Here is a 15,131-nt window from a genome sequence, read left to right as displayed (position 1 = left end):
TTCAAAGTTTCATTCTTTTATTTCATTGAATTTGACCTAAATGTAATAGTTCAATTTTTTGATCACCCTATGTCACCTTCAAAGAGTCAGTTATCAGTTAGATGGTGGTTTATAGGTAGGATTTATTGATGAGTATGTACCTATCGGGTAATGGCTGTTGGCTTGTCATAATCTGAAAGGTGTGAAGCTGACTACCTCGTACCTTGAGAAAATGTGCTTTTGTCAAAGCTAGAGGCCAGGCATTCTTAGCCTCCATGCAGTGAGGGACTGCATAACACATCACATAATTCAGGTTGCATAAGCACTCAGCCTTTAGATTTATTTTACTGCAGCATGCTTGGTGCTCTAGCAGACAGTACAAAGACCTTTGTGTTAATTTCTCTTGAAAGAACTGCAGAAACAGCCTGTGTATCAATTCAGTAGAATTCAACATTCTGACACACTGAACATAACCTTGGCTTTGCTTATGATCTGTAAAAAATCAACTAATCTGAATGCTTTCATTCTTTGGAATACTGTTGATCATTGGCCTGATAAGGCCCTGGCATCAATGCAAACACGTTTGACACAAAGAATGCACAAGTCCGTTGGTGAAGAGAAAATGCTTTTCATTGCCCTGTGTGTGTGTGTGTTTGTGTGTGTGTGTGTGTGTGTGTGTGTGTGTGTGAGAGAGAGAGTGTTTGTGTGTGTGTGTGTATGAGTGTGTCAGCGTATGAGTGTGTATGCACGCGTGTGTGTGTGTGTGTTTGTGTGTGTGAAGGAGAGAGATGGTGCAGAGAGAGTGTGTTAGACTGTGTGTGAGTAAATGTCGGCACAGCCCAAACTCTCATTACCATATCCGCCTCACTGCTGCAGCAGCCAGACAAGTGATGCATAGTGTCCCCTCAACACACGCACACACACACACACACACACACACAAAAAAAACACTAACCCATATCCTCTTGCATTCTCACATACAAAATCTACCTTGTCCTACCAGCATTCTTTCATTAACATATAGACAAACTGCTTCCTACTATTTTTCTCAAAACAGATATACACTGTTTACTCTCTATTCTATTCACACACATCCTCCTTCATTTCTCTCTACCCCCCCCACCCCCCCCCCCCCCCCGCCTCCCTCACACTGTTTTTTTTCTTTCCCTGTTTGTCTCTTTTGGTGGAATGCACAAATCCATCTAATGATGTGTCAATGGACCACAGCAGACCGCAGTTATTTAGCTAAGCATGGGTAGAGAGCATAACCTTTAGCTAATTAGTGTCAGTTAATTAAGTGTGTGTGTGTGTGTGTGTGTGTTTGTGTGTGTGTGTGTGTGTGTGTGTGTGTGTGTGTTTTGTGTGTTTTTCTTTTTGGCTCTATTGATTCTATCGGAATACTTCAGGGGTTTCTGACTGTCAATAATTTTCATATATTAACATCGGATTATGTGTTGAGTGCTAATAATGGACTAGGAAAACCCTGGAATTAATACAGATATCTATGCTGTGTGTGTTTGTTTGTGTGTATGCCTGCTCATGTGTGATGTGTGTGTGTGTGTGTGTGTGTGTGTGTGCGCGTGTGTGTGTGTTTTGCCTGCGGTTGTACGTGACAGGTATATTCCACCTGAAAGTGGCAGAGTCTTCCGCGGTGGGCTCTGCGGTGGGGCGCATCAAGGCTCATGATTTGGACACCGGGAAGAACGCCGAGGTGGAGTACAACATCGTCCCCGGAGACGGCGGAGCCTTGTTCGACATCACCACTAATGAGCACAACCAGGAGGGCATCATCCTGCTCAGGCGGGTAAGATCCGGAAACTTCTACTGCCCCCGTGGGCAAGGGGGAGTGGTTGGAGGGAGATCATCTGCCCTCATCCAAGTGAAAATGTCATATTTCAGGCAGAGGCTTATGTTGTGTTTGATGTGTTTTTGCTTTATTACGTGTGTGTGTGTGTGTGTGTGTGTGTGTGTGTGTGTGTGTGTGTGTGTGTGTGTGTGTGTGTGTGTTTCGTGTGGCAGAGATCCATTAGTGCTTTTTGCATGAAAATCTGTAAATGGCCACGCAGGCTTGTTGACTGACCTATCAGGTTTACTTCCTGAATTTGAGATGGAGGCTCCCTGTCACTATTTTGTCTGTTTTCTCACATATTTTAGATCATATTCTTTTCTGTCTCTCTCTCTATCTGAATTTCTTTCTTTCCTCCTTTGCTTTTTTGGCCATTTCTAATTGGTTTGCTTTCCGTATTTGATGATATCATGAGGTGATATCATGCAAAACATTGGCAAAAACAGATAGCGTCTCGTGGCTTTTGTGCTACCACTCCGAGTCCCCCCCACGTGTGTATCCATGCCTGTGTGTATGACTGAGATAAAAACCGGTATGAAATAACTCGAGCGCTGAACACAGCGTGAATGGAGAAAACAAACCTTCCCGAGTGCCTACCTCCCGCAATGTGTGCACGGCCGTGTGTTTTTCTGTGATTACAGAGGCTTCCATCGCACAGATATTTTCCTTTTTTTTTTCAAGAGACTAATCAATCACCCCCTTAATAATGTCTGTGAAGTGGGTGTTATTTAAGAAAAAGAAAGTGTTCTAATAGCTAAATGACTTCAGTGTCGCGCAAGCAGAGAAGGTTTAACAGGCACAGTGAGATGTGTGTGCCACTTGCATGGCTAGCTCAGCGATAGCTTAGCTTCCCGAGGACCTTTGGCTGATAGTGGTAAATGACTTGAATATGGCAGTAGGCAGTGTTGAGAATGTTGTCTAAGGAAGGACTTAGTTGATAAGAATGAAGAATGACTTTTTAAATGAATATGGGAAATAGCGTCACCTGCAGTGTTTGTCTCGTTCCCAAACACACATACACACACAAACACACACTGGTATTCCATCGAATGCAAATCATGCCGCTCAACTTTTTTGTTATGGAATAGTGTGTGTATGTGTGAGTGTGTTTGTTTGTATTTGTTTATGGACTGTAAACACCAGAGTGCAGTCAGCAATCATAGTTTATTTACGGTGTCAAAACATGGCACACCCGTAATGAATGCATTTCTTTAGCAGAGATTAAAAGTTAGACTCCTGTTTGAAGTTCATCCCAGGTAACCTTTGAGATGCTGATTAGTGTGAGCCCTGAGAGTGTGCAGGGGTAATTTCTGTTATGCTATTCATCTCTCAGCTGGAGAGCTGCTATTCTGTTGGGGGCTGATGCGGCCCCTACAGTTCATTAATGTGAATGTGTTTGATATCCTGGCCAGGCTTATCGTTGGAATTGCTTCAGCCTGAACACATGTGTATGTATGCATCTTCGAGTGTAGAGTGTGTGTGTGTGGGGGGGGGTGTTTGTGTGTGTGTGTGTATGTGTTTGTGTGCGCGCACGCTTGCTTGTATATATGTGTGTATAGTGTGTGTGTGTGTCATCTGTGCGATTGGGGAGAGATGAGATGTTTTGGGAAGAGTGTTTGGCAGTCCTCTGAACTGGAGATAGGTCATGTTTACAAGGGATAGAGGATGATGGGTAATACACCGACAAAGTCATCATCTGTTGTGTGTCTCTGCTGGGGCATACTCTGGGTAAGGCCTCACAGCACCACTGCTGCAAAAGATTATAGCAGACAACTGATAGAGAGAGAGGGAGACAAAGAGAGATAGAGGGGTGGTGAAAGAGGGAACAAACCACACGTGCTCAAACACATCCATACACGTAAACACAAGTACATAGGAAAGAGCTATCTTGCACACACACACACACACACACAGTCATAGAAAACACACAAACACACGGACAAACATGCACACGCACACACACACACACACATACACACACACACACAAACACAAACACGCAGACAAACACACTCACACACAAACAAATCCAAAGACCAATTTAATTCATTGCTTTTTCACAAAAGATATCAGTTCACAACAACTCACCAGATTTACTAGGCAGATGCTCAGACTAACCAAACAGATACACAAATATTAGACACACACACACACACACGCTCACTCACTCACTCACTCACTCACTCACTCACTCACTCACTCACTCACTCACTCACTCACTCACTCACTCACTCACTCACTCACTCACTCACTCACTCACTCACTCACTCACTCACACACACACACACACACACACACACACACACACACACACACACACACACACACACACACACACACACACACACACACACACACACACACACACACACACACACACACACACACACACACACACACACACAAAATCTTTCTCACACACGTACAGGCACTCACACTGTTACAGTAGTGAGGAATAGCGGGTAGAAAAGTCCCAATCCTCAAACGCCGCAGGTTTTGCTGCTAAGAAGCTTGATGCCAGCTTAAATGTGTTTGTGTGTTTAGGGGTTTTCTTGCGGCTTGTGTGCTCTTGTGTGTGTTTGTGTCTGTGTGTGTGATAGTTTATGGTGGACAGGCTATGTTTGTCTGTGTATATAGAAATTACATCATTTCATAGCATCATGTGTGGTATAAGCCTCACTGGCAGGTTGCCAAGCAACCCATTTAAATACAGGAAGTGCCTCTCGTTGGCACGGAATCCACTCTCTACCCAAGCAAAAGCCTAAGCCTTTCACCGGCACACACACACACACACACACACACACACACACACACACACACACACACACACCACACACACTTGCAGTTTCACGTGCACACACATACAAGCATTCAAACAAACACTCCAAACAAACTCCCAAAGTGGGTCAGTCAATGATTAGTCATCAAAAGTGAATTATGACCTGCTTCCCCTGGTGAACAAAGCAATGATTTACTAAGCAGCTGTGAAATATGAGCTGGGGTACTCCTCACATGCCATTCCCAGGCTGATTTCACTCTAATGAAAAATCAGGCTTCTATGTAATATGCAATGACACACACACACACACACACACACACACACACACACAGTACACACCCATGTGAAAACACATAAAAAACCAAGTCTGATAATATACTGTAATAAAACACACACACACTGAAGAATAAGATCCTTTGTGTCCGCCTATAGATAAAAACTGAGTGTTTTTCACGTGAGCTTTCGAATGCTCTCACAATTAATATGTATGGCTATTCGACACACTTATCTAAAAACCAGGCTAGTTCGGATCATCATGTCATTCTGTTCTTCTCCCTATAGAGTGTGTTTCAGCCCCAAATACAACAAGGAGTCACAGTCACCTTTATTGTATCCTTTTCCTGAAATGGAAAAGCAGACAGTCTTACCCATTCACACCAGCCGTCCCAAGTCAATGTTTCTTCAAGATGCCTCGGCTTCTTTTGAGTTTACGATCTGGGTTCGTAGCTGGGATACTAAGGCAAGAAGGCCATGTTTTTCGGGGGTAGCTCAGTCCATAGGAAAGACGCAGATGCGGCTTCTGGTATTTCTCTTGTATTTATTGTCAAAGCTCAAAAGACTCTAAGACTACTAAGACTCTCGCAAGACTCGCGAACACAAACTGCATTCGCCTTTTAAATCCCTCTCACATGCATACACGTTCTAAACCACCTCCCTTTTTCATGACACTTCTTAGCAACATATGTTCATCTCTGACCCATGTGACACCTCCTCACAGGCCCAGAGGCCCCCTCCTGCCCCCTCCACCATTGCACAATGTACAGCACAGTGAAGTTTGCAAACTCTCTCAAAGTACACATTGTTCTGCTTTACATTCTCGTTGGTTAAGCACATTTCATATTTCACGCATTTCTCAGCAAGCATATATGGATATAGGTTTGTGTAAGCATAACTCAAGCAATTTCCACACACAGTTATTTAGCATGTTTCACACCACATATTAGGAGAGCACACAGTGGTTATATCATTGCAAGACATGACTCAAGCATCATTCAGAAAAGCACATATAGAATATATGTTTATCAATCATTATTAATTGCATATGGGTTGGTACGGGTTGCAGGTCCACTCTCATGAGCCATATTCATCAACACTCACTTGTAATAACACAATCACAATGTGTGGTAATGAACTTTAATAAGACACACACACTCTTATAAAAGCACACACACACAAACACACACGCACAGATGCTCTCATGTAAAAGCACATACACATACAATACATACACATACACATACATACGTGCCCTCATGTAAAAGCATACACACACACATACACACACAAACACTCAGTAAACACAAAGTGGAAAAAAGCACGCATCAGCCCTGTAGTCAATCACGACACCAATTCATTTTTATCGACTGTAAGCAGCCAGGGAGGAGATTTAGCACTCTCTCTCTCTCTCTGCGTAGAAAGACACGGCGTCAAACTGCAGACTAATTTCACTAATTAGACTTCTGAACGCCAGCGCCAGGGTGGACAGTCCTTCGGTCCAGACTGTCATCAATCCCACACTTCATTTGAACGGCGGCCCCACATTGTCATCCAGTTCGTCTCTCCATTAGAAAATGTCATTAAAACACTGTTCCATCATTAAATCATTTGGGAGACGGTGAAAGGGATGGAGAAAAAGGGGGAGAGAGAGAGAGGTGCAGAGGGGAGTTGAAAGAGAAGGAGAGGGAAGAGAGAAGGACAGAGAGGACGGCAGGAGAGGAGGCAGACTGTTGCTCACCTAGTATCATTGGTTAGGTTGATTGTGAAGGTTAATTGCTACGATGAGTACGATGGTGTATTGAAATACTGAATTTACTAATCAACTTTTTACATTTTACATCAATAATATTTCATGTCAGATCTTTTAAAAATCACACAGGTTGGACATTCAGGAGTCAACAGCACCCTCTATAGGCTTACCATGGAACAGGATAGCATAGCATAGCACCATATCATAGCACAGAGGACAGCTCTCAGTCACCCACTCCCGAAAAGTACATTCATGGACACACACAAAACCGCAAAAACCCTCCTATGCACACACACACAGGAACACACACACACACACACACACACACACACACACACACACACACACATAATTGACAGCACACATGTGTGGACTTATATCTGAGAGATTCAAAGCAGTGTGAAGGGGGAAGAGGCTCCAGAATACTGGAGAATATGAGTAAAAATGTTAAAAGTTGGGAAAGAAAGTTTTTTCTTGACATATGCCAATAAAGCTGCTTGACATTGAGGCAGGGAGAGAATGAAGTCTTTGTCAGCTCAAGAGAGAGAACAAGAGAGGGTGGAAGGGAGAGAGAGAGAGAGAGGGAGATAGAGAGAAAGAGGGGGTGGTATTATTTCCCTGAGGCAAGCAGAGGTAGGGGTGTGTGTAGGTTTGTGATGCATGTCATACAGGAGCACAGGGAGATCTATTTCTGACCTCCTCACAAACGACCTCAAAACAGCAGGAAACCTCAGGCTGCAGAAACTAAGGAGATCATAGATACAGACACACACACATACACACACACACACACACACACACACACATACACACACACACACATACTCTTTCTACATCTTGCACAAGTAAACACATATTATATGGTACAGTGTTTCTGAGTACTCTCTCTATGTATTGATATGTATCTTTTTGGCTGACTCATTTTTCTGCTGGGGAAGATCAGAGGTGCTGCAGGAGTTAAGTGTGTGTATGTCTGAGAGAAAGAGAAACAGAGAGAGGCAGGGAGGCAGGGAGGGCAAAAGACAGAGTAAGAGAGAGAGGGGGGGGGGGGTAAGGAATGGAGGGTTATTTCAGCTTTCTCTGTGTGCTATTTACTGGGCTCCTCTGAGGTATCCAGCATCAGACATCAAAAGAGTACATTGCTCCTGCCATTATGGACCCTCATTCCTATGACCGACAGGCACTGAGCTATTCAGAGGTCTCTTTCTGAAATGTCCTTCTTAAAATACTGGCAAGACAATCAAAGTAGACCCGACTCAACTAGTGCTTCAAAACAACCTTGCTTTCCAATATTTTTTTTGAAGCACCATAGCTGTGTTGAAGGTATCCATGTATATGTTTATGTATATACATGTATATGTATATGTATATGTATATGTTTATGTTTATGTATATGTATATGTATATGTATATGAGTACCTGCTACCCATATTTAGGAATGGTGGTTTCAACTCTTGGTGAGTTCTAGTTCAAGTGCAATCAAAGGCAGATATATCCATGCTGTCCACTAATTTTAATGAGACCCCAAAAGCATTACTTACATTACTCATTTTCTGCTCTCATTGAAACACACCGTGTCTGATGTGAAGATTCAGCTTGTAACCCAGGAGGAATATCTCCCCTCAAGCAGAGACGAAAAGCAGTTGTATCTGGTGTGTGCTTGTGTGTGTGTTTGTGCGATAGATATGGCATCAGTGTTGTGTGTGCGTTGCGTGTGTGTGTGCGTTGCGTGTGTGTTGCGTGTGCGTTGCCTGTTGATTGTGAGTGCTCATGTTACCAGGTTAGAGCATGCACACTGCCTGCATGAGCCACGCGTCTTGTCATGTAGAGTTTCAGCGTGGAGCCTATTTTTAACGCGTGAGGAAAGGGTGAGGAAAGTGGTTCTCAGCAAAAATAGATAGCAAAGATATGTCTTTGTAGTTATATTGACATCATTCCAGCAACATTATATAAACTGACACCTTCCACTGCGATGTGTAGGCTATATGTGACATGACAGGTATATAAATATTATATATTTTTATTAACCATGTTAGCAATTGTATGTAACGAAAGGGGAAAGTGGAAGCTACATGTGAAGGACTACAATATAGAAACCCAATGTAGGCAATAATTACATTGTATTGGTTAGTAGTTTTCATTGCGCTCTTTCTCGCTCTCTTGACCTCGCTCTGAATGGCAATAACAGTTACACGACAACTGGTGGTCAACTTTGGATCAATGGATGGATGGTACCAAGCTGATTGTGCATTGATGGCCATTATCAAAGGCAACCTCAATGCTGAAAGATAACAGAGCCGCAGCATGAACATCGGCAGGTGTGAATACACACACACGCCACCGAGACGCAGCGGTACCGCAACGTAGCTGCCAGGAACACGCAACGCAGACGATGTGCATAAGGCCTTACAGTGTTTATTTAATGTAACAGTGGTGTATTTAAGGAATGAATGTGCAAAGAACATCACACAAAACCCTGGAGGATGTCAAGTGTAGTAGAATAGGTGGGTATAACTATGTGCTATCAGTGAAGCATGATCCAGTCTGGCATTGCTGCAGTACTGGCAAGTACTGGCCAGGAGTCTGAGAATGCATCGGCTGCTAAACTAGAGCTGGATTATGCAGTGGTGTGTGTGTGTGTGTGTGTGTGTATATGTGTGTGTGTGTGTGTGTGTGTGTGTGTGTGTGTGTGTGTGTGTGTGTATGTGTGTGTGTGTGTGTGTGTATGTGTGTGTTTAGAACTGGTGGCAGGAGTTCTGCAGTGGAAACTGAGTCAAGAGTCTGAGAGAACATCAGCTGCTGAACTTGAGCCATATCCTCAAGCTCTTTTGGATGAGCACACCCCTGGGATGTGTGTTTGTGTTTGTTTGTTTGCGTGTGTTGTGTTGTGTGTGTGTGTGTGTGTGTTTCTGCATCTGTCCCATTCCCCCCCCCCCCCTCTCTCTTTACCGGGTGCAGATGTTTTAACTTCACAAAATAACTCTTTGTTACCAAACCAGTCTTGGATTTAAGAGGACATCATCCTGCATCACCCCCCTCCACCCCCGCCATCGTCCCAAGAAGACCAGCCGTGTGAAGAAGCTGAGGCTGGGGCTGGGGCTGGGGCTGGGGCTGGGGCTGGGGCTGCCGCAGGGCAGGACTAATGCACTAGAGCAGATGCTGTTTGTCTTTCATGTCCCCTGATTTGGTGATTCCTTTCAGGAAAGCTAAAGGATGCAGAAAATCATTTTCTCTCCAGCGTTCACTAGGATGCTTGATGAAAGATGAGGTCCATGAAACACTGGCTAGAGTGGAATAATCACACATTCACACACACACACACACACACACACACACACACACACACATACACACACTCACACAGCCAGACACACACACACACGCACACACACACATACACAAACACACACATTCATATTCACACACATACACACACTCGCACAGACACACACACACACACACACATACACAAACACACACACACAAAAACACACACACACACACATTCACACACACACACACACTCACACACAATCAAATACATACTCTAAATGCAAACAATGTCCATCTCTCTCTCTCTTTCTGTCTGTCTCTCACATACACACAAACAAACACACACACTAAGATACCACACAAGGCAAAAAGACAAACAAGCTCTCTAACACACACTCACGTATGCAGACAGTCATCTTCAGACAGCTGTGCTCCAGCGGTTTTCCCAGAAGAAAGAAAAGACGCTCTCTGTGATGCTGCGTTGCCGTGGCGCCCACGGAGGAATGGGGAGACGGTGCAGAGTGGGAGCACATTTACACTTCAAAGGCCCGCCGGCGCCAAGGCAACGCATCTAAAGCATGTCATCGCCGTGGCGCCGGTCAGACAGCAGGCGCACCCATGCGCCAGGAAGGGGGGGGGGGGGGGGGGGGGGGGGGGGGGGGGGGGGGGGGTTCAACCCAAAACACAATATTATGAAAACAGCCAAAGTATACTGAAATAATGTGACACTAAAGGACACTCAGATACATGATACACATGCATGATCAAGGCTGAAGGATATGTTGGGTCGTTCAAGTAATGCACTCATGTGATCACCATGATCTGTTAACACACACACACACACACACACACACGGTTTTAAAATACTACTACATTGTTTTTGGTTAAACAAATATTCATCTGTGAATGTCACCTCAAAACATCACACACATTCAAACACACAAATACACAGTGCCAATTAACACTATCAGGGTAATGCACTCAAAACTAAAGAAGACGAGGCAGATCTGTCAATTACCATTCCAAGTCAACAGCACCATATTAGTAGTCAGTAAAGCTATATGGTAATGTTTCAGTAGAATAAAGAATGGAGTGTGATGGACACTGAATTGACTGTGGGGAGTCTTCCATGCTCACCCTACTCATCTCACCGCATTAGATCACAAACACACACACACACACACACACACACACACACACACACACACACACACACACACACACACACACGCCTCCAGGGTGGCTACACGAGGCGCTACTAACCCTCTCACCATTACGATTGTGCTTTAAAATAAATAATGAGCGGCTTCCAGAGGTTCATTATGGGATTATGGTAATGTCCGCTGGAGAACAACGCCGCCTTTTCTTCATCTGTTTGTTTGTCTCTCACTGGAACCCCCCCACCCCAACCTCTTCATGATGCGTTCCAGGCCCAGAAGATGAATGACATGCTTTGAATTCTACGCACCCTACCGCCCCCCACACACAGACACAGACACACAGACACACACACACCCACACACCCTGCCGTCCATAGACTTTTATTTTATCGGCAAACACACACATCGATTCTCCTCACTGCAAGAGCTCCAGTGGCTGGTGATGGGGAAGTGAGTGTTTACCAACTGGCTTGTCAGCGGCCCAAGACACTGATAGCATTGATCTGGCTTCATAATGATGGGGGTGCTGAAGTCTTGGGTTATCCAGTTAGCTTCCATCCATTACCACTGTCAGGCTGAAGAGGTTTCATTTTGTGTGTGTGTGTGTGTGTGTTTGTGTGTGTGTGGGGGGATGAGTGTGTGTGTGTGATTACTTTGAGTGCCTGTTACATTTTCTGACAGGTTGTGAATAAGCAAGGAGGCTATGCTGGGACACATGTATTTTGTGTGTGTGTGTGTGTGTGTTTGATTACAGTGAGTGACTGTGAAATTTACTGACATGTAGTAAATAGCCACTGAGGCTGTGCTACTGCACATATTCGTCAAACGTGTGTGTGTGTGTGTGTGTGTGTGCGTGTGTGTGTGTGAGTGTGATAGAGAGACAGATCTTCTCTGTGTTGAGCCATTAGGCCGGAGGATCCATCATTCCCCCCTTAACCTCTCTCCTCTCCTCTCCTCTCCTCTTGTCACCTCTTCTCCATCTCCCCCATCTCCACTTTCTTCTCCTCACACCTCCTCTCCTCCCCTCCTCTCTCTTTTCCCACTACCCCACTCCTGTTCCCTCCTGTCATCTCTCTCCTTTTCTCCCCTCACTCCTCCTGTCACCACTCTCCTCTCTCCTCTACTTTCTTCTCCTCCCCCCCCCCCCCCCCCCTTCTCCCCTCTCCTCCTCGTCCCATAGAGTAATTAAGTAGTTGTGGCAGTAGCACAATTAGAATCAAGGAGACCAGGAGCGCCGAGAGAGCGCAGAGACACTTGACATTTTCCCCCAGTGGCTGGTCCTGGCCCCCTGAGGCCCCCACGACCCTGGATGCCTGCTGAAGCTACCTGACATGCGGTGTGCGTACCTATGCAGCACGGGGGGCTGAGGAGAAAAAGGACATCACTTCATACTCCTTCACACACCGATACACACACACACACACACACACACACACACACACACACACACACACACACGCGCACGCGCACGCTGCACTACCCCACATACCTTGCCCTTACACACACTTAAACATATGTTCAGACGGAGAGGCACACATACATTCCTCTCTACAGACATGTCACTTCCTATAAGAAGTCTATTATATACGTACATGGTCGCTAGATGTTCAGAAGGTATGCAGCCACACAAACACAACAGATCAAGACCTCTCATATATGTGGTGCTACACACACATACAGTACAACACAATGAATTCAAGCATGCTTGCACATTCAGTCACAGACACAGGCACATGCACACACACACACTTATGCACTTCCCCACTTGCCATGCCTTAACACACACTCACATATACAGGGTACATATATACACCCACAGATACATTTAGATCAAGACCTGCCATTTGTTGCAGCACATACTTATACAACACAATACAAAGCAAGCGTGCATGCACATTCAACGCACATCAGTGTGTCACAAACACACACAGTCATACACACACACCTAGGCATGCATGTTGCACAGGAATGGACATGGGTAAATACACACATTTGCAAGCACTGTTTGCTACACTCAGTGTGTGACCTTGAGAAATGACTTAGAGGAGTCTTAATAAAAACACTGTAAATCACAAGCGTAAATCATTGCGGTAGTGTGTGTAGTTTTATGTGTGTCTGTGTCTGTGTGTGTGTGTGTGTGTGTGTGTGTGTGTGTGTGTGTGTGTGTGTGCGTATGCGTAGGCAGCCTTTTTTGCAGAGCATCTCCTGTATTTCAGCTCTCTTCTGACAGCCGATAACACCGCAAAGTCACATATTAATGCGGTAAAATTTTCACCCCTAAAGTTGATTTATTGTTTTCACCACAGGATATTTCCCGCAGCATACCTATCATTTCTGTAGATAAATGTTTGCATACACCCCTGTCCCTCATGGAAAACCACAAATTACAATATGGCCGAAGGTCTGCTGGTAAAAACTTCAGGCAGTTGTTTATTGACTTTCGACTAAGCTGCCTTGGAAGTTGTGCCTGAATGTAAACCAGTGTACAAATGTACTTACATTTTGTGTTTATATATGTGTGTGTGTGTGTGTGTGTGTGTGTGTTTGTGTGTGTGTGTGTGTGTGTGTGTATCAGCTGGTCTGTCCTTGGATTAATCATATACCTGACTCCATTGCTTGGATTTTCATTTAAAAATATGTATAAATTATTGAAAAGTGATTGCATGTGCAAGTTTTGAGTGTGCTTGTGTGTAGCTTGGCTAAGCATGGTATGAGATTGACTGCCGTGTCTAGACTCTCCTCAGGACATCTGTGTGTGTGTGTGTGTGTGTGTGTGTGTGTGTGTGTGTGTGTGTGTGTGTGTGTGTGTGTGTGTGTGTGTGTGTGTGTGTGTGTGTGTGTGTGTGTGTGTGTGTGTGTGTGTGTGTGAGAGAGAGTGCATGTGTAATGAGGCCTACAGAACAGTCTGCCTCACCCCACAAGCCCTCGGCACTGAATTTGTCTATCCAATCATTTGCCAACTCACTGTGTGTGTGTGTGTATGTGTGTGAGAGAGTGTGTGTGTGTGTGTGTGTGTGTGTGTGAGAGAGAGAGAGACTGAGGCAGAGAGAGGGAGAGAGAGAGAGAGATAGACACAGAGAGAGAGATAGAAAGAGAGAGAGAGATAGACACAGGGAGAGGGAGATAGAGAAAGGTTTAGGTAGGAGGAGAAAATACAAGTTTCAGACAGACAGATAGACACAGAGAGAGAGATAGAAAGAGAGAGAGAGATAGACACAGGGAGAGGGAGATAGAGAAAGGTTTAGGTAGGAGGAGAAAATACAAGTTTCAGACAGACAAAGGCAAAGTCACAGAAGGATAGCTGGAAAAAGCAGCGCAGGGAGGAACAGGGACACAAAAAGAGAAAGAGAAAAAGAAAGAGAGAGAAAGAGAAAGAGAACTCTGAGGGTGGGCATGTATCCCACAAAGCCTCCTAGCGCTCCAATGCAACTCAGACAATCCCTGGAACGGGCTGCAGAATAATCCATATCGGTAGGGGTGACCTTAAACATCACAGGATCCCACCCGTCTCTCGCTCGGGGATGACAGGGGACTTGGAGAGCTGTCAGCCAATCAGCAGCCAGCTGTTGCCCATTATAGGACGAAATATGCTGAGGAGGAGGCTATGAAGTTCACATGGAGGTACATGTGATGAGCAGGGTAGATCTGATGAGAAAGAACACACACACAGACACACACACACACACACACACACACACACACACACACACACACACACAAGCAGAGAGTCTTTAATTGCTAAAGCTAAATGTGCATTGGGTTATAGCCTGGCAGATTGGGGTAGTTATAGTGAGAAAATAACTATATTTTGTAACAATATTTGGATCTCGCCAGAATTCATTGTGTGGATATAGTGTTATATGGGTGACCTAAATCTCTCTCTCTCTCTCTCTCTCTCTCTCGCTCTCTCTCTTTCTCTCTTTCTCACACACACACACAACTACAACAACAACAAGAGCAACAACTTGCAAGCAATCACGCTAACAATTTTGTTTTTTTCCCCAATTACCCTCACTCACTCACTGACATATTTGCTCATTGCTGTGACTAGGTCTCTGCCATAATCAA

General features: G+C 44.7%; 1 protein-coding gene across 1 annotated transcript in view; it reads left to right on the top strand.

Annotated features, from left to right (window-relative positions):
• LOC105897225 (cadherin-12) overlaps positions 1-15,131 on the top strand; it is a 119,811-nt gene that overhangs the window by 79,815 nt on the left and 24,865 nt on the right. Inside the window, exon 6 of the mRNA XM_012824130.3 lies at positions 1,596-1,783. Coding sequence (XP_012679584.1) covers positions 1,596-1,783 — 188 coding nt within the window. The remainder of the gene's footprint in view (positions 1-1,595; positions 1,784-15,131) is intronic.

The sequence above is a fragment of the Clupea harengus genome, chromosome 17 (assembly GCF_900700415.2).
Source record: "Clupea harengus chromosome 17, Ch_v2.0.2, whole genome shotgun sequence".
Lineage (NCBI taxonomy): Eukaryota > Metazoa > Chordata > Actinopteri > Clupeiformes > Clupeidae > Clupea > Clupea harengus.
The sequence above is the reverse complement of the archived record's forward strand: the minus strand, read 5'-3'. Positions and strand labels throughout refer to the sequence as shown.